Genomic DNA, 27074 nt, shown 5'->3' on the forward strand with positions numbered 1-27074 from the left:
AGAAAATGGAGAGCAAACCCCGTTAAGGAAGGAGGAAAGCTGGGGGCAAATAAAGGGTTGGAGCAGAACGTTACGTTGCGGCAGTGCACGAAGAAAACAGTGTTAATAAAGAGGTGGGAAGAGAACGAATACGCCTGTATAGAAAAAGAAGAAAAACCGAGGAAAAAGGAAACATTTGCTTAAAAAAAACCCTGTAAAAGTCACCTCAAAGCACGCCGGCTCCACCTCCCAGCGCTAAGCCACCGCGCCCTTAGAGTCCGAGAACGCCGCTGTCCACCCAGCTCGCCCCGCCCCTTTCCCCAACAGCCCCCGCCGCAGAGCCCTGTGCACGTGCGCAGAGATTCCCACCCCCTCCGCTTTCTCGACCAATGAGAGGTGGCGTCGTAATTCGCCGCCACCCGGTCGTAGGTCACGTGACGGTGTCTCCCCGCCCTCTCATTTCCCTGCCTCCAGGTTCTGAGAAGATGGCGAAGGTCTCAGAGCTTTACGATGTCACTTGGGAAGGTAACTGCGGGCCGGGCGGGCGTGGAAAGACCAAAAGCCCTGGGAAGCGGTTCGGCAGTATCTGCTGCCCGTGGAGACGTGGATTCTCCCGTCTGTCGTAGGCGCTGGAGCTCTCTCTGGACGGGCCGCGCCGAGGTGGTGGCCAAGGTGGAGGTTGAGGCTGACCCCTTCCTTGGCCCAGCCTCCGACTGGAGTCTGCGGTGTTCCCCACCGCCGGTGCTCATCGATAGACTGACTTATGTACCTCTGCGCCCGTACGGTGGCCCGGGGCAGCTTCCATTGTAAGGCGGGAGGGCTGTCGCGCATTTCGGTGGCTGTCGGGCCGCGAAGAGGAGGCGGGATAGTTGCCTTCTGAAGCTTCCCTGCAGCCTGGAAATACAGGGCCTGTAAGGCCTTTTATTAAGTGTTCCGTAAAGGTTACACCAACTCTGTGCAGTAAAGGGCTGTGAAAGATCCATAAAAAAATCAGATTTTTCTACGTGCCACTTTATATTTCGTTCTCTCTGCAAAACTGGGTCTCCGAATTCTCGTCTTCAGTCGCTGCCCCACTCCCCTTCAAAACCCACTTGGACTCCTAACGCAACTTTCTTCTCATTTTCTGACAGTAATGCCTTTTCCGAAAGGGACAACAACTGGTTATCTCGGGCATATGCTCAAGTGTGATGGACTTCTTTTTCCATCCTACTTTAATCTAAGGTGGAGTGTGTTCTTTAAATCTGGAAGCAGCCAAACTTTGATCCAATTCTGTAAGAGACTTTTCTCTTAAAAACTTCAATGGGAAGCATGGTTAAGAGAAGAGCCTTGAGTTTCTCTAAGGCATAAAAGTTGTATGATTGAAATTTCTATTCCCATCATTTAACATTAGATTTTAACAGCTTATTTGTTTAGTGAATGCCTTCTTCAGATAAAGTGACATAGTAACATGTGGGCTGAAAGTTATATTGACCATTTAGTGGTGAATGTATCTATCCAGTATTACACAATTGCAAACAAATGGAAAAAGGGAAAATTCCTTTATACTTGAACTGAATTCCGTAATTTATTATTGGTTTTGTGGCCTCCAGCTCACTGTGAACAATATTTCTACCTGTATATGGCAAATTCATTATATGAAAAGTATTAACTGCTTAGAGCTAGATGTTGGGTATATTAAATTAAGTAACACACAGTCCTCTTAAGAGTTCACAGTCTAATGGAGAGGACAGACCTGTAAAAATACATATTTTTAAAAGGCTTGTGTCAGGATATATGGTTAAGCTAGATGGTAGACATGTGGCTATTACTTGTAACGCTTTTTAAAAAATGATTCAAATATTTATTTTTTAAAAGTGTTACTTTGCAGGTATGTTCAATATAGGTTTCTTGGATGATAGGAACTAGTATGTGTGTATCATATCTACCAGAAGACAAGGTGATTTAACTAGGTAACTTGCACCTTACCCTGTGATGATTCTAAAGAAAATGGATTTAGAATAAGAAATACTAACTACTTCACAGGTATGACTGAACAAAAGAGAAAGCATGTTAAAGGGCTTTTAAACAATTAAGTGCTTTATGAAAAAGATGATCCAGCTCCTGCCCAGGCCCCAGTTTTATCTTAACTATTACTCTTAACTATTATCTTAACCATTATTCTTAACTTACTCTGAAGTGGCTATGCTGGCTTTTGTTGAATTCCCTAAACGTGTTCTACCCTTCTTTGTTTTAGGGCTGGACAGATGCTATTTCTTCCACTAGGAGTGTTTTTCCTTTCTTACCCTACTCTTGCTCCCATTATATATTTATCAGAATTTCCTTCCAAGGTCCCATACTTGAGAGAGCCTTCCTTGTACACCCTACCCTATCCCTCAGCTAAAATTTTGTAAAAAGAAAGAAAAAAAAAAAAAGCAACAAAATGTACCCCTGGCCCTTTAACTCTGTGTCCTCATACTATTGAAGTACTTATCCAGTTTGTTACGTTTTAAAATTTTCTCTCCTAGAATGAAGGGAGGGACCAGTTGTATCTTGTTCTTGCTCTAGACATTTTGGAGTTGCTCATTCATTTTTTGTTGACTAAGTGAATTGTTAATGGCATTAATAATAAACATTAACAAATTCTCACAAAAAGATTATAAGCCATTTTTCTCATATTGGAAAAATTTCTGTAGCATCTTAGGTAGATTTAGGTAGCTCACTTAATTCATCGGATATAGTTTGATTATTTGTAAAATGAAGGTTTCAGACCTTTTCAGGATCAGAGATCTATTTTAGGGGACTTTTAAAAAGTGTTCTAGATTTCAGAGACTTATAGTAACAAATTTTTAGGATTTTAGAGGGTAGTAGAGGACTCTTAGAGATAGTTTTTTGTTTAGACTTTTTTGGGAGGGCATGTCAGCTGTACCTGTGTCCTTCAGAATTCCATTGAATAGCTTCATGAATTAAGGTTGTGGAAATGACTTGTTCGATAAGTACTATAATTCTTGTGATAGGAAAGTTTATCACGTTTATAAAAGACCCATATGGAAAATCTAACACTCTTTTAATCTTTTGGGCTCTATCAAAAAAGTAGAATATATGGTTTACTTATTCAACCAGTTGAAAATTAATGATGTTTATTAAAGAAGTTACTACTTAGGAGTTGGAGGTGGGAAGGCGAGTTGTAAGAAAGGTATATAGCCAAGTTTCTCAGAAATAGGATATTTGGCCAGGTTATAAATACGATGTCTAGCACAATGCCTGGCTTGTAATAGGTACTAAATGAATATTTGTTGGAAAAATAATTACAAAAATACTTACCGTCTCTACTTTATCTTTATTCAGTCCTTCAAACATAATTTGTTTTCCATGCCCTCTCATTCGAGTAAAGTTTCTAGGGATACCTAATGTCAGGTATAATGGATGTGGGTTTTTTTTTTTTTTTAATACACCTACAGTATGTTTGTTTTTGCAGATCACTCCATGAAACCTTCTTTCCTTGGTTTCATATAATATTACGACTCTTCTCTTCTTTTTCAGACCTTTCCTTTGTGAGTTCTCTATATCCATTTGCTCCTTGATTTTTAGTGTCTCTAAAGGTTATTTTCTTAGCACTCTACTTAATGTGTTATTGGTGGTTATTAAACCTGAGATCAGTAGAATTCTGACTGATGAGGGACAAGTTTTGTGTGGTCTTTGAATTCCCTGAAAATGTATGTAAAATTGAGTATACATAAACATGCACATATTTCTGGGAAAAGAAGGTTCAAAGGTTTCATCAAATTCAAAGAGTCTAAAATTCAAAGGTTAAATGCCTTCTGTGGGTGATCTCATTCACACTTAGCTTTACGTGTTGGGCTATGTACTAAATAACGTGTTAATTAAATGCATATCTGGAGTACTTTGCAGCAGGCACTGTTCCAGTTCTTGAGGATACAGTGCTAAACAAAGCAGTGCAGGATCTCAAATCTCATGGAACATACCCTGAGATTTCATTTCTAAGCTAAAGATTCATACTTTATATGTTTTGTGTATATGTTTTGTGAAGGTAATTTTTTTAAGATAAGAGATAAGTTGGCACCTTGCTAGCCTAATTTGGGTTCAGCATATGGGCAAAGGAGGCAATGTAATGGATAAGATCTGTGAAACACTAAATAATTTATATTCCCAAGGCACTAATTCCTCTTTTAAAATAATCTGTGAGGTTGGGGCACCTGGGTGGCCCAGTTGATTAAGCTTCTCACTCCTGGTTATGATCTCAGGGCCCTGCGATCAAGCCTTGGGTCACCGTCTCTGCTCAGTGCAGAGTCCGTTTGGGTTTCTGTCTCTATCTCCCTTTTCCCCTCCCTTCTAAGATTCTCTCTCTCTCTCTGTCAAATAAATAAATAAATATTTAAAAGAAAATTATCTGCCAGGTTGAAAGTGAATGTGGATTTAACACTGTAAGTGAACCATGGTATAGGGGCTAGAGTTTGAGTTTTGAGAACTCATGCTGTGGATCTAAAGATAACATATGTTGTGATATGATAAGAGGTGTGTATTTGTTTTTTTGTCCCCAGTTCCTGTCACAGAGCTCCAAAACACTTGAAATTTCCTGAATGATAGAGTTGATAGGAACAGCTTCTTTTTTTTTTTTTTTTTAAAGATTTTTATTGATTTATTTGACAGAGAAAGATCACAAGTAGGCAGAGAAACAGGCAGAGAGAGGAGGAAGCAGGCTCCCTACTGAGCAGAGAGCCTGATGCGGGGCTCAATCCCAGGACCCTGGGATCATGACCCGAGCCAAAGGCAGAGGCTTTAACCCACTGAGCCACCCAGGCGGCCCAGGAACAGATTTTTTTACATGTAATCTTTTTTCTCGGTTTCCAACACAAGAACCTCTAAGACCTTTGGAGTTTCTAGAACAAGGGTATATTTTTGTCTGCTAATGCGACTATTGGTAGCTGCTTGCTTCAGGTTGGGGGCATCATCCAAAAGACCAAGGCAAGACTGAAACTTTTTAGTCTTATCCCTTGACTTCCTGGGAGGGGAGACCATCTGGAAATCAGTCATGCCAGTGGAATGAAACCCACATAAAGCCCCTTAAGCTATGGCGTTTGGAGAGTTTCCAGGTTGGTAAGCACATCAAGGTACTGGGATGGAGGACTTGCTTAAAGAGCATGAAAGTTCCTCTGCTTCCTTCCCTCTTGCCCCCTTCACTTTGCCCCATGTACCTTCTCCATTTGGCTATTCCTGAGTTGTATTTTTTATAATAAACCTATGATAGTAAGTGAAGCACTTATCTCAGTTCCTTGAGGCATTCTTGGAAACCTAAGGAGGAGGGGTTGTGAGAACCCCAGACTTTTTTTTTTTTTTTTTAAGATTTTATGTATTTATTTGAGGGAGAGAGAGATCACAGAGGGAGAGAGGGAAGCAGACTTAAAGCCGAGCAGAGAGCCTGATGCAGGGCTTGATCAGGACCCTGAGATCATGACCTGAACCAAAGGCAGATGCTTAACCAACTCAGCCACCCAGGCTCCCTGAACCCCAGATTTTTTAGCCAGTAGGTCAGAAATGTTGGTGGCCCTGACTTTTGATTGCTATCTAAAGTAGGGGCAGTTTTGTGGGACTGAGCCCTTAACCTGTGGGGTATGAATGACCTACTTTTTTTTATTCATTCATTTATTTATTTATTTTTAAACTTTATTTTCAGCATAACAGTATTCATTATTTTTGCACCACATCCAGTGCTCCATGCAATCCGGGCCTTCTCTAATACCCACCACCTGGTACCCCAACCTCCCACCCCCTGCCCCTTCAAAACCCTCAGATTGTTTTTCAGAGTCCATAGCCTCTCATGGTTCACCTCCCCTTCCAATTTCCCCCAACTCCCTTCTCCTCTCTAACTCCCCATGTCCTCCATGTTATTTGTTATGCTCCACAAATAAGTGAAACCATATGATACTTGACTCTCTCTGCTTGACTTATTTCACTCAGCCTATTTATTTATTTTTATCTGTTCACTTTCTCTTCAGCCTGGTAAGAATCAGTTCAAGGTTATTTTCCGTGCAGAGTGAAAGTCAAGCTGATTTCTAGTTGTCAGTAGAAGGAATTAACTGTTAATTTGATTTTGTAAGACCATTTAGGATCTATTTTTGGTGGGTTTTTATTTTTTTGTTTGTTTTTTAGACTTTGAGTTATAGGGGCTCAGATAATGTCTATGAAAGTAACGAAAATCCTTTGTGGTGCTTTTATACTTAGTCTCCAGAGGCTTAGCATATTGTTTACTTAACTCCTGTACAGCAACAATTTAACTGTTTAAATCTGTTCTATATCTGTGTCTTTAGAAGGAAGAAGTTGGTGCTTCAGACAAGTAAATAATGTTGGATTTTCAGAGGTAGGAGTAAGAAAGCATATATATGATTGGTGAATTGGACAGTTCATTCTATTGTAACTATATGAAAAAGATCTTTTGTTTACTGGATTAGGTACTCTTTCTTTTTCCTCGTTATTATTCCTGCTGTTGTCAATATGCTGTGCATTAAAACTCCTCAGTTTCCTCTTGCTTTATAATATACAGAATTGTTCTTGTGACTCTTCTGTTTTCTAGCGCTTTTTACCTTTACATTTTTCTTTTCATTTATTATTATATAGGGAATTGAAAGATTTCCTTTGTTCTGAATCTTTTGCTGTTTATTTTCTTGCATGGTTGTGTATCTTCGTACATTACATCTACTTTGGTAATGTTATTAAGGAAGTTTTGGAATGACTTCCCTTTCAGTGCCGATAGCCTAATATGATCCCCTGATGAAATTTTACATTCTGGAGTGAGTAAGAATTTCAGGAGTACTTTGGATTTTTGAGATTTCTGTGTATAATTGTGTGTGTGTGTGTGTGTGTGTGTGTGTGTGTGTATGTGTTTCCCCTGGGAAAATTATCCCTAGCTTTTATCAAGTTCAGAGAGTTGTCTGTAACTTCAAAAAAGTTAAGATCCATAGCTGCTGAAAGGGTTAGAGAATCTTTGTAGGAGGCCCTTCATCACTTTTATGTTTGTAACATTTATTTTAATGTCTTTTTAATCTTCTAAAGGATCTGTTGCCCCCATTAAATTGATTTTCTGCTCTATGAATTTTGACATACCAAAGACCTATATTAGTGTGACTTTGTTTTCTCTACCTAATAAGTCGATTTCAACTTCATTATCAGTTTTTTGAGTTATCAAATATATATAATAACAGACTTTATTTTTTCAGAAATGCGAGATAAAATGAGAAAATGGAGAGAAGAAAACTCACGAAACAGTGAGCAAATTGTGGAAGTTGGAGAGGAATTAATTAATGAATATGCTTCTAAGCTTGGAGATGATAGTAAGTTCTTTTATTCTTGCTCTGTTCATGTTCTGTTTTGGTCTTTAGGTCTTTTTCTTTTTTTCAGATACCTTTTTATTATGTTTTTCCTGCTGTTTATATCAATCTATGATTTGTCCCTTCTTTTAAAAAAACTTCTCAGGATATCTAATGGTACATTATTTTGAGAAGGACTTCTAATTGCTGGTTGTAGTGAAGCAATCAAATAAGCATTTTTCTTTTAAAGTTCATAGCAATAGTTCTGGTCTGGTCAAAATGTATTTCATAAAGAATTTTTTAGAAGAGCAATGGTATTAAATAATAGTAATTTTTTTAACCTTATAAGATATTAACATATTTTATATTACTAAAAGCATATAAAGATGCATTCTTAATCCTAGATATGCAATTAATCAATTTCAGTTGCAAGTAATGTTCTCTAAGATATCAGAAACAAGAAGAATATCTAATTTCTGTTGGGAGGTTTTACATTAAATTCAGTTTTTTTTCTCTTTGTCTAGTTTGGATCATATATGAGCAAGTGATGATTGCAGCTCTAGATTATGGTCGAGATGACTTGGCATTGGTAGGTATTTAAACTAATTTTATTTTAAATTTGCTACATGAATTATAAGTAGCTAAGACTTAGTACATGGCTTATATTTGAATGTTCTTATAGGTCATTTTCATTGCTACCCTTAAGAGTAGGGGAGACTAACCAGGTACTTTGGGAGAGGGAATGTTCTTAAATCTTTTTAATAATCTTGGGAATTGAAGATTTTGAATTAGTTGGTGAAGGTTATCTAGTTAAGAGGTGAATTATGCTATTATAGTGTTTAAAATAAGAACCAGATAGTTTAAAACAAGTTTATCTTTTGGGTTGTTGACATAACAAAGAGAGTCACTGACATGATGATTTGACTTATTTTTCAACTTTATGATGGCGTGAAAGTAATACACATTCAAGTAGAAACTATACTTTGAATTTTGGTCTTTTCCTAGGCTAATGATATAGGTGGTAGGATACTTTCTCATGATGCTGGACAGTGGCAGTGGGATATACTTCCCAGTCAGCCATGAAAATCACAAGGGTAAACAACTGATAAACTTACTACCATTCTATACCTATACAGCCATTCTGTTTTTCACTTTCAGTACAATATTTAGTAAATTTATTATAAAATAGGCTTTGTGTTAGATGATTTTGCCCAACTATAGGCTATAATAAGTGTTCTCATCATGTGTAAGGGAAGCTAGGCTAAGCTATGCTGTTTGGTAGATTATTAGCTATAATAAGTGTTCTGATCATGTGTAAGGGAAGCTAGGCTAAGCTATGCTGTTTGGTAGATTAGGTGTATTAAGTGCATTTTTGGCTTTCAATATTTTGAACTTACCATGGGTTTATTGGGATGTAACCGTGTCATAAGTGGAAGATCTATATATAATGTTAAATACTCTTTTGCAATGTTGTAAATATATCTCTTAAATTATTAGAAAATCCCAACGTGCAGAACATGACTTAAAATACTAATACTACTTTTAAAATAAAAGAATGATAATAGCTATATTTTTGAACACATGTGAAAGACACTGTACTAAATGCTTTATGTCATACTTTATTTAATCTTCACAGTTACTCCTTGATTTAGGCTTGATGCTATCATACTCATTTCATAAACCAAGAACTAGAGGTGTTGGTTTTTTTGTTCTATTGTTTTATAATCCTGAATTCTTAAGTACTACTTCATGCTACTTCCTCATTTAAATCAAAAAGAAGGTACATGCAAACAGAAAATAGAAATAGCAGGAGAACATATGCATATCCGAATTAGCATTGTTTTTTCCCAAGGTAATTATGTTATGTTGGCTATACATTAATTTTGGTGGAGTTGCTAGTAATTAAAAAAAAAAAATCTGTAAAACCTTTTAGATTACTTTCAGAACCTATGAAATTGTTTGTTTGTTTATCTATTTATTTATTTATATAAGCTGGGAAGGTTAAAAGGAGAGGGAGAGAGAAAATCTCAAGCATGCTCTATATTCAGTGTAGAGCCCAACCTGGGGCTCGATCCCATGACCCCGAGATCATGACTTGAGCTGAAATCAAGAGTTGCGCTTAACCAACTTTGCCCTAAAATAGTCTTTTCCATATTCACAGAGGTGGCAGCTCACATCTTAATGGAAATATTGAGTTATTTTTTAAGTAAACAAATGCCATTTGATAAAGTAGGAGAATCAAATTATATAATACTGATAACCCAAGCAGGAGATCAAATTAAATGGTAGCTTTTTTGGTAACACAGATTTTTTTTTTTTTTTTAAATGTTCAGAATTTCTACACGGCTTGATTGACCAAACAGTATGAGTTTCATGTGATGTCAAAGAAATAAGCAAACATCATCTTCAGTTTTGACTAACTTGAATATTTTTCTTACTGTGGCAGATTTTTAGCAACATACTTGGAAGCTGTACTTCCAAGATCGTGTTATAACTTTATTACTAATTAATAGTATCTTCATTAGTGAAGGTATTTTTTTTTTTTGTCACTTATGCTTTTGGGCACTAGAATGGACCATTTTTATAATCCTTAACATTTCTAGTGCTTCCAAGACTCTTAAAATCCTCATATGTTGCTAAGAACATGGTTGGTGCTCAAAATATTTATTTATTGAAGTTGATGGGTGAATTATGGATATCTCCCAAAGGAGATTGGCACTCTATAAATTTGGTGTCTGTGTTTTATGACCCCAAATCATGGTATGTGTACTGACAAAATGACTGATTAGTACATGATTTTAACGGCATACAGTGTTATAGTATTTGCGGGACTTGAGAGTACTGTCAAAGAGCTTAATTTTTATCAAGAGAATGCTTAGATAATAGAAACTAAAAGTCAGGAAATTATAAACGTTTAAGTTGGGCCTAATTACATTATGGAAGCAATTGTGAAGGAGGAGTAATATGGCAGTATCTGAAGAGTTATTAGTGTATCCCATGATCTGCTTATTTTCCCAGTTAATATCATGATCAGTCTTGAGAACTAATTGTTGCTCCCACTGTAATTTCAGAGTTCTTCTTTTACCCCATTATTCATTACCAGTTAATTTCACTTCATGTTAGAGTACGCTAATGAAATGATTTAAGAAGATATACTGAAGACTATATAGACCATTCCTTGTAACCCACTTAGTGTATGTAATGTGATCATTACTCCTTAAGTCTTTTTTACCAATTATTTTTACAGTTTTGTCTTCAGGAGTTGAGAAGACAGTTCCCTGGCAGTCACAGAGTCAAGAGACTAACTGGCATGAGATTTGAAGCCATGGAAAGGTAACTGAATCTTAGGAACAGTATAATCCCATTTAAAATGGCAAACATGGGGTCTAGATATAGGTCTTCCTACCCCCATGACAACATCATTAATTGTGTAAGACTTTTTGCTACTGAGCTTCAGAATAGTGCCAGAGTGCTTTTCAGCATAAATCTTGCCAATTACTCCCAATAAATAGGATTTGACATTGGAGCACAATTCATTTACTATCTCTGGCCTAATGAAATGGGATCATGTTTTGCAGTAAGGGTTGGTTTTATATCCTCTTTCTAGGATTTATTAGTTGTTTATCTGGCACATTATTTAACTTATTTAAGCCTTTTAGCCTTATTCCTCTGCAAAATGAGAATATCACCAACTTATCAGGGTTGTTTTGGGAATTTGTAATGACATATGTGTGCTACCCTTTCAGGTATTCAAGGTATAGAAGTTACTTTTTTAAATGAGATATAATTGACATTGTATTAGTTTCAGGTGTATGACATGATTTGATATCTCTGTATATTGTGAAATGATTATTACCACAGTAAGTTTAGTTGACATCCATCACCATACGTTGTTAAAATTTTTATTCTTATGAGAACTTTTAAGATTTATTCTTTTAGCAACTTTCAGGTACACAACACAGTATTGTTAACTATGGTAACTATGCTGTACCCATGACTTACTTTATAACTGGAAATTTGTACCTTTTGAGCACTGTTACCTGTTTTGCCCACCTCCGTCGCCCACCTCTTCTGGCAGCCACTAATCTGTTTTCTGTATCTATGAGTTTATGTTCTTTTCCACATATGAGTGAGATCTTGTAGTATTTGTCTTTCTCTATTATATTTAACATATGCCCTCAAGGGTTGTTGTCATAAATGACAGAATTTTTTTCTCTTTTATGGCTGAATAATATTCCATTATATCAGACTCCTTTATCCGCTTGTCTGTCAATGGGCACTTAGGTTGTTTCCATGTATTGGTTACTGCAAATAATGCTGCAATGAACATGAGCTTGGAAATACCTTTTCAGGATAGTGATTTTGTTTCCTTTGGTTAAATACCCAGAAGTGGAAATGTTGGATCCAATGGTCGTTCTATTTTGAATTTTTTAAGGGACCTCCATAGTGTCTATGCCAATTTACACTCCCATCAGCAATGCACAAGGGTTTTCTTTTCTCTGCATCCTTGCCAGCACTTATTATGTCTTGTCTTTTTGATAATAGCCATTCTATTATGTGTGAGGTAATAGCTCTTTGTGGTTTTTATTTTCGTTTCCCTGTTGATTACTGATGTTCACACCTTTTCATGTACCTGTTTGCCATCTGTGTGTCTTCCGGGGAAGTGTCTGTTCAGTTCCTCTGCCTCTTTTTACTTAGATTTTTATTTATTTATTGCCATTGATTGTATGGTATCTTTTATGTGTATTGGATATTTACCCTTTAGCAAATATTTGCAGTTATCAGATGATTTGCAAATATTTTTTCCAATTCCATAGGTTGCCTTTTCATTTTGTTGAATGTTTTCTTTGTTGTACAGAAGCTTTTTAGTTTGATATAGTCACAGTTCTTTACTTTTGCTCTTGTTAGCTTTTGCTCTTGGTGTCAAATCTAAAAAATCATCACTGAGATTAGCATCAGAGATCTTACCACCTATGTTTTCTTCTAGGAGTTTTACTATTTCAGGTCTTAATGTTGATGTCTTTAATCCATTTTGAGTTGATTTTTGTGTGTGGTATAAAGATGGTGGCCCAGTTTTTATTTTTTTGCATGTCCAGTTTTCCCAACACCATTTACTAAAGAAACTATCCTTCTCCCATTGTATACTTTTAGCTTCTGTTTTGTAAATTAATTGGCCATGTATATTTGGGTTTGTTTCTGGATTTCCTGTTGTTACATTAATTTATATGTTACATTAATTTATGTTGTTACGCTAGTACCGTAATGTTAGTACCGTAATGTTTTGATTACTATACCATTGTGATAAATAGTTTGAAAACAAGAAGTGTGATGTTTCTAGCCTTGTTCTTATTGCTCAGATGGCTTTGGATATTTAGGGTTTTTTTGTGGTTCCATGCAAATTTTGGGATTGTTCTACTTCTGTGGGAAATGCCATTGGAATTTTGATAGGGTTTGTACAGAATCTTTACATTACTTTAGGTAGTATGAAAGTGTTACCAGTATTCTTCCAATCCATGAGCATGAATATCTTTTGATTTTTCTCAGTTTCTTTCATCAGTGTTTTACTTTGATGTTTTAGGTAAGACAGAGTTAATTTGTACCTCAGTTAATAGTAGCTTTTAGTAAGTAGAATGTACTGATATAATTTTTCTTAATCCCTTTATTCCTTATCTTTTGGTTTATTGTGTTTGTGTATATGTACAGTTTAATCTAAATGGATCATCTGAAAAGCATAAAGAAAAAGAAATAAAATATTATTTTAGGTTAGCTGGAAGTAATTTGAATCAAAGAACAGAAGGAAAGGAAAAGGAAAGGAAAGAAGGAAAAAAAAAATTTCTAGACTATTCTTAAAATGTGTGAATAGCTAAACACATTCCAGAGTCCAAAATGAATGGTTTTTTCCCTTTTTTTCTGTTCTTTACTTATTTAAATTCAGTTAGCCAACATAAGGTACATCATTAGTTTTTGATGTAGTGTTCAGTGATTTATTAGTTGCATGTAGCACCCAGTGCTATGATGAATGATTTTTAAAATTAACTTGTAAAGGTTTGAGAGGTACTGGTTCTCAAAGCACACATTTTAATAGTTACTATCTCTCTACCCACCTTCCAACCATACAAAAATTGATATGGTAACAATAATTTATTCTTAAATCAAGTGTCCTAAGACACTTACCGAACTCTAATTCTTTAAGCCTTACTCTTTCATTGAAACTGATGTAGTCATTTTACTCAGTAAGGTTTTGCTGGGTTTTTTTTCCAACAGAGTGACTACTATGTGTCTTCATGACACAGGACCATTAATGATTGATTTTCATGCATAGTTGTGTGAATTAGAGTGATCTGTGGCATTGTAAAAAAAATTGCTAGTTGCCTACTTGCCACTTCACTGAGATCACTTTGTCGGGGGTATAATCCAGATCCTTCTTTTAAAAGAAACCCTGCAGGAGAACAGACAAGTAGGTTTGAGAACATTGCTGACTAGAGGTAAATTCATGAGGACCTTCAGTGTATTAGGATTCTCTGAAGAAACAGAACTAAGAGGATATTGCTGTACATATATAGGGGTGAGAGGAGGGAGGGAGGATATATAGGGAAAGATTTATTATGAAGCAGTTATGGGGGCTGAGCAGTCCTAGAATTAGTGCTATAGTTCAGTCTGCATCCAAGTCCAAAGGCCTGAGAACCAAGGGAGTCAATGGTATCAATTCCAGACGGAGGGCAGGAGAAGATGAGATGAGATTTCCCAGCTCAAGTAGTGAGGCAGTAGAAAGGGGTGAATAACTCTCTGCGCTGCAGTTGTTTTATTCAAACTCTCAGGGAGTTGGGTAATGTCCACCCACGTTGGGGAAGGCTGTTTCACTGTGTCCACAGATTCAAATGCTAATCTCACCTGGAAACATCCTTAGATATACCCAGGAATAATATTTAATCTTGACACCATATGGCTAGTCAAGTTGATTGATCACACACAGAAAAACTAACCATATAGTCAGTTTTTATAGAACTTACTATTTTTTAGTTACAGTAAAACAAATATATTTAAATATAAGATATTAATGCTTTACGTGTATAGTTTTTTTTAAAGATTTTATCTATTTATTTGAGGGAGAGAGAGCGCATAAGCTGGAGAGAGGGCAGAGGGAGAAGGAGAAGCAAATTCTGCTGAGCAGGGATTCTGACACAAGGCTTGATCCCAGGACCCAGAGATCATGACCTGAGGTGAAGGCAGATGCTTAAGTGACTGAGCCACCCAGGTACCCCTATATGTATATTCTCTGAATGACTATAAAAAGAATGTAGGTTTTCTAATAAAATGTCCCAAAACCTAGAAAACTATTAAAACTCAGGTTATTATTATATTAATGAAATGATTGGTTTCCTACCATCTTCTGTTATTCCCAGTGTGTTTGCCAGAGGTTATGTACTTGGAAAAGATTCCCAGGGGATTCTCACGTACTGTGTCATGTGAGAACCCTTGCTATATAACATTTATTTTGACCTTATTTATATACTTCATTGTTTTGCTTTATTAATATTAAATGATTTTATTTTAGGTTTCCCCATTTAGTTGCAGGTTTCTTCGAGGCTAACATACTTTCTATATTACCATGTATTTGAGGTCCAAACTAATTTTTTGAACTACCCAACTCTGATTGACTTAGTGTGTAGTGATGCTGTTTGGCCTTCATATGGTATGAACACATTTACAAATTAAGTCTGCTTTTATTTTTCTCAGTTGTCTGCTATAGTTAAAATATTCTTACCTACTAGCATGATCATAATCACAAAGAGGCTTGGGCACTATAATTGTGGGGCAGTATTCCGTTAAAAGGTCATTATGATGTAGAATATTCATATATTGAATATCATTAAGAGAAAAATATAAAATTAAAAATTCTCTTAGGAAACTTATGACTAGATCTCAAGAATATAGCTGTTGCTTCTAGCTTTAGAAACATTGCTGTGAAAATTTTTGAACATTGTTTTTGTTTTCTTTAAAGATCTGTGTCTAGAAATGGAGAAATTGATTGGAATAGAGTTGGGGTTATGGATCTATAAGGAAGGAATTTCAGAATCAGTTATTTCCTTATACCCTAAACAAGATTCCCAAATATACAAGAGTATATGATGTTCTTTATGTGATTTCTGATATATCCTTTCCTTTCATTCCCTATCGCATAATGTTTATTTTGCCTTGTTAGACATATGCTGAAATACTTTTTTTTTTTTTTCTCATTGATAAATTGTTAACTATTTCCTTTATAAGATCATAACCCAGCAGAGTGTATTGCAGGTGTATATTTAACAGGTGCTTAATGAATTGAACTGAACCAGCTCAACTAAGAAAAGCTATCATAAGTATTCAATAAAGGAAAATTAAATCACAGGTCATTTACTTGTGAATTTGTTTGTTAAAATTAAACTTGTTCTTACGCTTTATTGACTGTAATTCTAGGCATACTTAGGACCACAAAGGAATCTGTGTTGCTAATTTTAACCTTTGTATTTAGGCGAAATAGAATCAGTGCATTTTTGTTTATCTCTTTTTTTTGTTGTTATTCTTGAATCGTATATTTTTGAAGTAAGTTTTTCTATAAATACCTTCCTTATACATGAATTTTTTTGTAAAAAATGATACGGTAGCAAATATCTACTGTTACGTGAACATCAGAAGCGACTTGGATTGTAATTGTAAATGCATTTAAAGTCCTGCCAGTTTGATCTTTTTCTGTATTTACTATTTGTCACTAAAATTTGAAGTAATGATTCTTGAATTTTTTTTTCTTTTTAAATAGATATGATGATGCTATACAACTATATGATAGAATTTTACAAGAAGATCCAACTAACACTGTAAGTAAACTGAATTGTCCTGAAGATTATTTAAATTTTGGTTTAAAAAGTGAAATTAATTCAGTTTTTAAAATAATGGAAAAATACATATGATACCAGTTTTATCTTTTTAAATTCTTTATGTTGAACCACATTTTTAAAATAGATCTAACACTCTTCAGTGAAATTTGACTCATAGGATATCTTATTAGAAACTAGTGGGAATTTAGAAAGAAATAATTCTATGTGTTTGTAATAAACACCAGCAGAGCTCAGTAGTTTTGTAATATTTTGAGGTTTATGATAAAATAACTTTTTTGGGTAGTTATATTTTAGTTCTCAATGAAAAATGAAAGAAATCATGATAGTAGTTAGTATATGGAATTAAAGGTGTTTTGATTTGATTTTGCTTTTTTCTACCTTCTACTTGGATAGGAACATGTAAATGTATCTGTAGTATACATGTATATGTATATACATATATGTATAAATGTGTAAAGAAGAAATATGTATATTGTGTTTCCCATAAGATACATCTTTACTTTATCCTGATTTAAACAAATACATCAGTATTTGGGCAGATTATTTGTTCCAAATATACTTATGTAGCAATATTTGTCTTAAAAATACCCTGAAGATTTTTTTTAGTTTTGAGAACATTTTAGTTTACTATTTTTGCATAATGGCCTTCTTCAGACTTACCTTTTACTCAGTGAAAAGTTAGATTTTAGATAACATATCAGGCATTTTAATGTTTTTTTTTTTTTTATTATGTCCATGCACACATATGCCTACTAAAAGAAAATCGTATTTTTAAAATTTTTAAACAAAAACCAGTTTGAGTTTGTTCTTTTATAGAAAGAGATATTGTTATATTAATATAACACAAACACATGAAAGTTTTTTTCTTACTTGGCAGGTATTTCATTAAAAATACACATTTGTAAAAAGTCATTTAATGTATAATTGTGGATTATAAGATGCTGATCTCTACTTATCCCTTCTGATACTCTGGAATACTTAACATCTGTTGCTTAAATGGTAGTCTGTTTTCAACTTTATTAAGATACAATTGATAATATTGTGTAAATTACATAGTGTGGTGATATATATATATATATTTATATGGTGAAATGGTTTAGATTTTTGCTTTTAATGTTATCCCATCCCAGGGAAATGTCCTCTGGGAACTTCCTAGGTCTTTGGTAGGGGGGGTGGTGAGGGTGTAGGGTGGGTGAGGTAGAGGTAGATACTTGAATAGCAAGGGAAAAGTTTTGACAGAGCTGCAGGCCTACTCATTTCAAAAAAAAATAAATAAATAAATAATCAAAAATAGAGCTTCTGTTAGTTTAGTTACGTATTTCCAATAAAAGAATTAAAATCGTAAAGTTTTTAGTAATTTTTTAATCTTAACTTTCCTAATCATTTTTTTTTTCCTGAATCTTTTCATGTACTTACTTGTTAAGACTTCACCACAATTTCAAAGGTATTCATTTTTCATGTAGCCAAATATTGAAAATATAAAATCAAGTTTCTGAAAAAGGTTTCTGTTTCTTTTTTCTTTCTTTCTTTTTTTTTTTTTTTAGGTACCAGGTTAAGAATCAACCTGATTTATTTGATTTATTCTCTTGGAATTAGGAGTCAAACATTTTACTTCAGTTTCAGTTTAAGTTGAAGATATTTTTAATAAGTTATTTCACTTTTTCAGGATCTAAGATAATATGTAATTATTTTTCTATTTATAATATTTTCCATATTTTGTGGCTCTAAGATTGACTAAAAGAAAAACCAAATGGTTTCATTTATCAACCATGTATGAAGTGGTAGTAACTAAGTTCCTTAGTTGCTAGGTAAACGTTTTAAAACAAGGTGACTAAATTCAGGTTTACGAAATATATTATTCTTTCATTAAATATTATCTTATCTGATGTCCTCTTAGTGTCTTCTGTCCTTCTGTAAATGTTTATTGAGTATCTGTCATGAGCCACCGGAATATTGGTGTTGCTAAGAATAAAGGTAGACATCACAGTTTCTTTTTTCAAAGCAACTGTAAAGTATTACCTCAAAGGTGGGAAAGTCTAGTTTCACTCTCATTGATAGTTATAATTCAAACTTTTACACTGTAGTTCTTCTTCGTGTTGTATAAAAGAGATCATATGACTCTGTTGTTGGTCTTGTGCCTCTGTGTTTCTAGATATCTGTATAGAAGTGAGGTTGTTCATTCAGGCTTTAGGAAGCTCTCATTCCCTCTCCCATGCACTTATTAATCCTCCAAAAAAACATTTGTTGAGTGCTTACAGTGTGCTTGGTGCTAGAAATAGTAGAACAAATCAGACACCAGCTTGACTGTGTTAGGGATGCAGAGTGATGTAGTGAACAGGTTATGGACTTTGAAAATAGACTGTTAAATTCTTAGTCACTTACTGTGTAATTTTTGAGCCTTGCAAACTTTGAAAGATGAATGTGGTTGAAAGGAAGCAAAGATGATGGACCGGGGAAAGTCTTCGTATCTCATGAATGAACGCTTGGCGCTAGTTAAGTAAAAAGTCTACCTAGCGAAGAAAGAATGAAGTGATTAGAAAGGAAGTTTTTGAATTTTCTTTAAGGAGGGTGCTGAAATGGACTTTATATGAAAATTTATATATAAAATAATATATATGGGGAAAACATCTGTTTTTGAAAGATTGTGAAACATTTTTTGGAAACATAATACATACCCGTGTAAAAAATTACAAACAATACAAAAGAGTGTATGGTGAAAAAATAAGTCTTTCTTCTCACTCCTGATCTCAGATCCTGCTTCACTTAGGCAAACATCGTTAGCAATTTCTTACGTATTCCAGAGATTTTTCCCTTGTGAGCACACAAGTATGCATGTGTGTCCCTTTTGACAGAGAACATTGTTGGAAATGCAAATGGTGGCATATTCTACCTTGCAGTCGTTGTAAAGATCATGGTATATGTTAGCACATCCTTAGATCATCCTCTGAATAGCTGTATAGTGTTGTGTTGTGTGATGTATGAAAACTAGTTTGTTGAAAAACAGTTTCTTGAAGTAAGTCCCCCTTGATGAAATCTTAGGTTGATTTTGGTATCTTCCTCCCAGGAACAGTGTTGCAGTGAATGTCATTTGTACGTTGGATTCCTACTCTGGAATCTAATTCTGGAGGTCCATGCATTTTAAATTTTGATAGATGTCACCAAATTTCCTTCCACAAAGGCTTTCTAGCCATCCGTATTCATTTCTGTGATGTACGAGAGTGCTGCTTCTGCATCCTCCCGCAAGGTAGATTATCAACTTTTTTGTTTTTAACCTTTGCCAGTGTAATTGGTAAAAAACATCATCTTGTTACAATTTGCATTATGAGTGATGTTGAATATCTTTTAATATGCTTAAAAGGCCATTTGTATTTCTTTCTGAACTGCCTCCTTTAATATGTTTTTCAAATGAAATTTTATTTCTGTATTGAAGAAAGGGCATGGTTCTGGTATTCTACATAGTTAACCTCTCCCTTCTCTACTCATTGACTTCTGAGAAAAATTGGGGTTCTGAGGAACAATATTTTATACCTCTGAATTGGTTCATTGTACAAAGTGACTGGAGATGCAACAAGATGACCTATGTTTGTGCACAACCTGGTATGTTGACACTTCAGAATTTAATTTTTATTCTTGGAAAATGGACAATGAATGGGGCGCCTGGGTGGCTCTCAGTCCATTGGGCATCCAACTCTTGATTTTGGCTCATGTCATGATCTGAGGGTTGTGTGGTCAAGCCCTGTATCAGGCTCTGAGCATGGAGCCTGCTTAAGATTCTCTCTCTCTCTGCCCCACCCCCCTTTCTCACATATTTGCTTGTGCTCTCTAAAAAGAAAAAAAAATGGACAATAGTCAAATTTTGATTGGGGAAATACCACCAGATATTTTTAGAAATAACTTTGTTAATAATATGGGAGATAGTGAAGAAGGTGCAGAGTTGAAATAATTTGTAATTTGGAGGCTGTCCTGTCCTAGGCCAGAGATTATGGGAGTCTAAACCTAGGACAAGTGGAATTGGAAGGGATAGGGAATGGATGAAAGAATATTTTGCAGTGAAAGTACACAAGCAATTATAATTATTTAGCCATGAGTGGTTTTAGAAGGTTAACTCTCAAATGTGAAAATTTTAGTCATTAACCTGTGAAAATCAAATATTTAATTAGGCTCACTGAGCTTTCATCCCTTAGCTTGCCTAAGCACCAGTCAGTTTTTGTTTGCTTGCTTTTAAAATATAAGTAGGCTCTTCTTCCTTTGAAAGTTCCTTGAGGGAAAGTATGTCTGTTGCATGAACTAATGTCTAGCATATAGTAGGTCTTCAGTGAATACTTGTTGAATGATTACTTTTCAGAAGCAGGTATGGTAATTACTGTCTTTTTAGGTGAATTTCATATTTCAGAAAGGTCAGATTTTACCTTGAATTGTTAGCTGCCTATTGTGATTTATCAAATATTTGAAATTTTGTTTTAGAATTAGATGTAATTGCCTCTGTGGCAAGGGAGAAGATGCTTTTAGAATGCCTGAAAGAACTCAGAACACTGTTTTCCTTCTGTTGGCCAAGGGTCTGTTTCTTTCTGGGTCCCAGCATCTGCAGTAGGGAGAGACATAGTCTGTATTTTGCTGGTAGACCTTAATCCTTTAATCCTTTCCTAAGTAGTATCCCTTCCCCCCACCAACCATGTAGTTTATTCTTTAAGATATGACCAGAGTTTCAGAAAGAATTGGTGGCTAGCTCCGTTGTACATAAGGTTACAGAAGGCATGTAGCAAGTTTGATGATTTGTGGCATTAATATTTTATATTTTATAATAGGAATTCTAACTCTGTTACTAAAATCACTTATAAAATGTGAAACAGTTTTCATTTTTAAGACTTAAACTGACATTTGCAAAGTTTGATCCAAACAAGACATTTAGAAAAATTCAGAACATTGGCATATTTTACAGGAAAAAAACTATAAGAAAGAAATAAATAGAAATTGATAAGTATTCAAGACTCTCTTTAACATTTAGTCCAATTAATACTATTTTAAAACTATTATGATAAATAATTGTTAAAGAATATATATTTAAGTAGGGTGTGCAGTTTGCTAAGTTTTATGTTTGGATGCACCTGTGACACCATCATCAGAGTCAAAATAGTGAACAAAACTATCATCTTCAAAAATTTACTTTGCTTTTTTCCATTTTTATATTCCCAAAAGATGTTCTTGAGCTTTCTTGTGAGGTGTTAATTAAGTTACTTGAGGGGCACCTGGGTGGCTCAGTGGGTTAAGGCCTCTGTCTTCGGCTCAGGTCATGATCCCAGGGTCCTGGGATTGAGCCTGCATCTGGCTCTCTGCTCAGCAGGGAGCCTGCTTCCCTTCCTCTCTCTCTGCCTGCCTCTCTGCCTACTTGTGGTATCTGTCAAATAAGTAAAATCTTAAAAAAAAAAAAAAAAAAAAAACCTGCAAAACAATTTGATCCTTTTAGGTCTCTGTTAAAGAGGTCCAGAAAATGCTTATAGGGCTAGCTAGTTATTCCTCATTACATCCTTCTGGATACTCTTGCCAGTGCTACAGGAATCATGGCATTTTCCAGTCTGGTTGGTAGGAAGATGCAAGATTCTGAGCCCTGTGTGAGCTCCACACACTTCGCTTAAACCTTCTGATGGTTCTTTCCTTGGCTTTGGGTAGTTTTTTCACACACATGCACTGATCAATACAAAGCTGAGTAATCAAGGGAAGCCCTTGAGATTCAGGGGAAGTATAGAGGTTTTTTTTCTGTATTCTTTCTTCTCTCATGCTGTTGTCTACAAACTTTAGCCTTTGATCTTCCTGGCTCTCAGCTCCTTTTCCTCAACTCACAGAGCTCACTTTACTCAACCTGATTTTCTCTTCTTGCACAGGACCCTGAAGCTATCTCAAAGCAGTGAGCCAGGGCAATAAAAATAGGGCTCATCTCATTTGCTTCCAACCTCTCAGGGATCACTGTTCTGTGTTGCCTGGTGTCCTGTGCCTTAAATATTATTTCAGATATTTAATCTAATTCTTTCTTTGGTTTAGGCAACGGGGTAAATTTGATCCCATCTTGGCCAGAAATGAAATCCCTGCTTAATGCTCATTTAAAATTATCATGATAAATAAAAATTGGTTCTTATGTCAGATGCAGTAGTATTTTCGCCTTTGGTTAGAAAGCTGGTAAGTGCCAAGAGTTGGGATTTGTATCTTGTCTTTTTTATTTTAAAATGTGGACTCTGTTCTACCATGTTGTCTATAGAAGAAGTAGTAGTAGTATCATAAATGAAAGGAATAAAGAGTCAAATACATTTCAGATGATATTGGATTGGTGAAATTAGATATGATATATCCAAAAGAAATTAGTTTCTTAATTTATATCATATATTTAATTTATATTTATTATATTTAATTGAAATTATATGTTAATTTATCCACCTATTTTCAGAAAGACTTGGGAGAAGGCTCTCATTTGAAATCCAATATTCTTTTTAAAGTCTTTAGGATTGAGTTACTTTTAGAGCTTTTCTTCTACTTTCTGAATTCTTGAGGCTTTTTAGTAGTACATTTATTATGGCACTTTCATTGTTATACATAGTGAAATTAATCCAAAAATGTTTGAGTACCTACCATTTGGCAGGCATTGTGATAGGCCTTTGGCATGAGCTGAATAATCAAGGATATACATTTTTGACACATTTCATTTTTTATTGCCAAAATGTTGTTATCCTTGTTATAAACACCACTCTTGGTCTTGTTTATTGGGAGTCTCTTGATTCTAATTTTTTTACTTTTCACTTCTTCAGCGCAAAATCCCCACCCTTTTCACCCATGACAGGTAGTTCCATTTGTCTAAAGAGGCCCCATTCATTTTACTTCCCTTGTCTGCATTTCGTGAAGTGTGTATTATATAAAACAATAACAACCATGTTCATAATTAATAAACTTAACTTGGCTATAGCTTTTATTTGTTTTATTGCTTAGCTATCTGCACTGAATTAAACAGAGATGAAAGAGATAGAAATTTAATATTGATATGGTGCCCCTCCAGTCCGTTAACTGCATCCTAAAGTGGATAGTCTTGATTGCACACTGTTGCTGTCTTCTTTGCCTTTGTTCTGTGTTCCTTCATTTTATGCCCTTTTCTTCACACAATTCCCTCTTTTGTTTTTTTAATGTCTGCTTGTTCTTTCTGTTTCAGTACAGGTATCACATCTGGGGCCCTCTTTGCTTCTAACCCTTATACCTCCTCCATTCTGCCACAGCCTGTATTAGGCTCTCCTCCGTGTTGCTTTGACACCCTAGATATCTCTATCATTGTCTTTTTATTTGATGTGTCTTCTTCTCTTGAGACTCTCACGAGAAATTATTCTTTTTTTATCCTCATATTTTCATTGTTTAGCACAGTACCTGTCAAACAGATATTCAGTACATAATTGATGAATGCATAACTAAATGACACTGGTATTTGTATTTATCATTTTAAAAACTTTAAAATATAAGTTTAAGTGTTTTGTCTATTTATAAAATATTTTTTTTCAGGTCCAGGGTTATTCTTGAAAAGTTTACAGGTATATTTTTCTCTTAAAACTGAAAAAAGTTATCAGGAGCTAGATTTTATAATGACATTCAAGTGGCCATGGTGAGATTTTTTTTTTCCCCCCTTAATCTCCACTATCCCTCTATCTCTTAACATACAAATCTTATGAATGAGACAGAGTAAAGGACTTTAGGCTGAGTAAAGATTAGGATTCCCTGCTGGCTTGTAATTATCAGAATCTGGATGGTTATTTATTTGAATGAAATGATGCATACATTGTGTACATCAAAAGTAAAGCATATGTGATTGTTAAAGGAATGTTTGAATTCCCCAGTGGGATGTCATGGGGTATGTTTATAAACTCCCACTAAGCAGTAGTTCTACAATGGAATTTCACTGGCATTGAGATAATAATTTGCACAGTCAAATTACCTTCTTTACAAAAACCCAGGGAATCGTGAGGGCCTAATCCTTTATTAATGTCAACCTATAGGCTGCAAGAAAGCGTAAGATTGCCATTCGAAAAGCCCAGGGGAAAAATGTGGAGGCCATTCGGGAACTGAATGAGTATCTGGAACAGTGAGTGTCTTACAAGAGGATTGTGTTTTGTTATTCTGATAAATCTTTTTTAATTAAAATGGAATTTGCATTTGATTTTCCTTTTTGCCTCCATGCTGTTCATTTACAGAATATCTACACACTTTTTTTTCCCCCTTTCCTCTCACCAGATTTGTTGGGGACCAAGAAGCCTGGCATGAACTTGCAGAACTTTATATCAATGAACATGAGTAAGTCGTAAATTTTATTAGGAGTGCAGTTTTTATCACTATTTTATAAGTTCAGAAGACATAGTTCCTGAAAGATTGGAGAGAGGCTATGAATCGTGTCATTTTAAATGAACAAAATGAATGAAAATAAATCATCAGTTTATTGGTTGATTATAACATGTGAATTGCTTTAATTAGGTCATTTGTGTTTTGCGAAATTATTTTTGAGAAATTTTTCTTTCCAAATACAGATGGATTCTTTGGGAGTAGAAAGGCCTGCATTAGAAAAATAGATATGGCTATTTTTAGTGATTCAAAATTGTGAATTTTTAGAGTCTAAATTGTTCTAATATACAAGGAGTATTATACTCCCTGCTGTTTTAAAAATTCTGTCAATTGTATGCATTTATTAGCCTTAGTATTAAGAGAATCAACTCTTCCAAAGTAGAAGCATTCTGTTGCCTGGGCAAAAGACCAAGAATAATCAAGAATGTTGAATGCTGTAGGAACTTGCTTATTGGATATTTAATGTTTTTGTTAGCTTTTTTATTGATGCAGTGACAGGAGGAAATCCCAGTGTGAGAGGATTAGCCTTGTCTTAGTGCAAGTTTTCTAATAGTGCAGCATTAATGCTAACCTCCATCTACAGGCAGGATTTTTTTCTTTTTTCCCTTAGTTCTTCTGAATCTGAAGTATATCACATTGTTTCGTTTCTTCTTTCTGAGGGAATAGAATCAGATTCTTATGTGCATATTCTTACTGTGTATGAATAGTTGTCTTTCTCATACTACAAATAGCTGACACAGGAAATAAGATAGAATAAAGATACTATGTCTTACCTTTGCCGAGGGCATTATGTGTAATGTGAAATGGAGAATTAAGGTAGTTATCTGCATATTTCTAGTAAAACCTAAAGTAATAACGGTGATTTAATGAATGTATACGGTATTCTGGGAACCATTCTTCAGTTCTCTTCTGTGCTCTGGCTGTCAAAATCTTTCTTTTTTTTTTCCCATTACGAAATTATTTCCTGAATCATGTTCATATAGATGTATGTATGGTTATATGATCACATATGTAAACGTACTCAGGATTCTCTTATGTATGTGAGGGGGTAGTGCATTTGGCTTAAATGGTAATGTTTCCATTTTTCATAACTTTTTTGCAAAATTTATTTTCATTTTTATTCTGGTGTAGTTACCATACAGTGCTATGTTAATTTCAGGTATTCTATTTTTCATAGCTTTAAAGTCAACATTTCTAAAGTATATAGTATATAATTTAAATAACATGAAATTGAATTTTGGGGGTGCATAAAACAATTAACATTAGTTTTATTTTGTCCCTAAAACAGATGACAGTTACTTGAAGTGTTTTTGAACCTTTTGAAGATGTTGTGATTAAAAGCTTTAAAAGCATTTCAGATTAATCAAGGAATTTTTTTAATTAAAGAAATACCTAATGATAATTTGGAAAACACAGTAAAGAGTAAAGACCAAATTAGTATAGTTGCATCATCTTAACTTATCTACAATTTATATATTTTTTCTTTAGTACTTCTTGAAACAGAAACCTAAGATAGAATTATTGTTTTTATAGCTTATGGTTTTCACTAAGTTATGTTTTGACACACATTCCCATCACAATAAATATTTCATGGTGTGATTTTAATGGCTTTATATTATTCCATCTTATTAATATACTCTAGTAATTCTTAATCAGTTTCCTAGGAGAATAGAAAGTTTGTTTTTTTCTTTTTTCATTTTTACTATAATTCTGTATTAATTATTTTATTTCCTTGGACTAGATTCGTAGAAGTAGAATTATTTGATTAAACGATATGCACATTTTTAGTGATTTTGATAAATCATTTCTAGTTCTTCAGTGGAAAGGTAGTATCAGTTTCCTCTCACATCTGCAATTATTAGCATACCCTTAACACTGGATGCTGTCGTTCTTTTTTTTTAGTCTTTGTAAGTTTTGAGAGGTGAAAATTGGTTACAACTCTGTAAAAATTTTTAATAGCTTTTTATATAAGTGATAGGAAACGTTGTCAAGAATATATCCTTGTTATATATCTTTTTAATATTGAGTTTTTAACTTATAGAAACTTCATATTTTTATATAGTCAGATATATCAGTTTTTATTGCTTTACGTCCTGTAAGAACTACATAAATATATCACCTCTGTTTTCTTTTTTCTTTCTCAGTTTTATTTTTTGGCATATGTTTCTAATAGTTCTGTATTTAATTCTAAAATAGGCTGTACTTTATTTTTAGGCTGTACTTAAATTTATTATTTGCTTCACCTTGTAATGGCCGCATTCAGTTTTGCTTTATTTTGAGTCGCTAAACAGTTCACTGAGATAGAGTTGAATGTATACTTAGGAGGAATGAACTGAAAAATCCCAAGAAACCAAGAAATACAAAGACAGAAAAGCACCTGAAAAGTAATTTCCTTCTAGGGAAAATGGTAATTGTGTTCATCCTCCCCTTTTATCTTGTATTGAAGAACTCTTTTTTGGTTTTGAAGCTAGTTATTTATAAAATCACCATTTATTTTTTCGAACACAGAGGAAATATCCAGGTTTAGGGTGAGTGGAAATAAAGATCTCCAGATTTT

The 27074-nt window shown here is 34.5% G+C and overlaps 1 protein-coding gene across 1 annotated transcript in view; it reads left to right on the forward strand.

Moving 5' to 3' along the window:
- Nucleotides 1-413: 413 nt before the first annotated feature.
- The window catches only part of EMC2 (ER membrane protein complex subunit 2), a 42489-nt gene continuing 15828 nt past the window's right edge, over nt 414-27074 (forward strand). The window contains exons 1-7 of the mRNA XM_032316337.1: nt 414-504; nt 7191-7304; nt 7805-7869; nt 10528-10613; nt 16078-16135; nt 24178-24263; nt 24413-24472. Coding sequence (XP_032172228.1) covers nt 465-504; nt 7191-7304; nt 7805-7869; nt 10528-10613; nt 16078-16135; nt 24178-24263; nt 24413-24472 — 509 coding nt within the window. The 5' untranslated portion in view covers nt 414-464. The remainder of the gene's footprint in view (nt 505-7190; nt 7305-7804; nt 7870-10527; nt 10614-16077; nt 16136-24177; nt 24264-24412; nt 24473-27074) is intronic.

The sequence above is a fragment of the Mustela erminea genome, chromosome 16 (genome assembly GCF_009829155.1).
Source record: "Mustela erminea isolate mMusErm1 chromosome 16, mMusErm1.Pri, whole genome shotgun sequence".
NCBI lineage: Eukaryota > Metazoa > Chordata > Mammalia > Carnivora > Mustelidae > Mustela > Mustela erminea.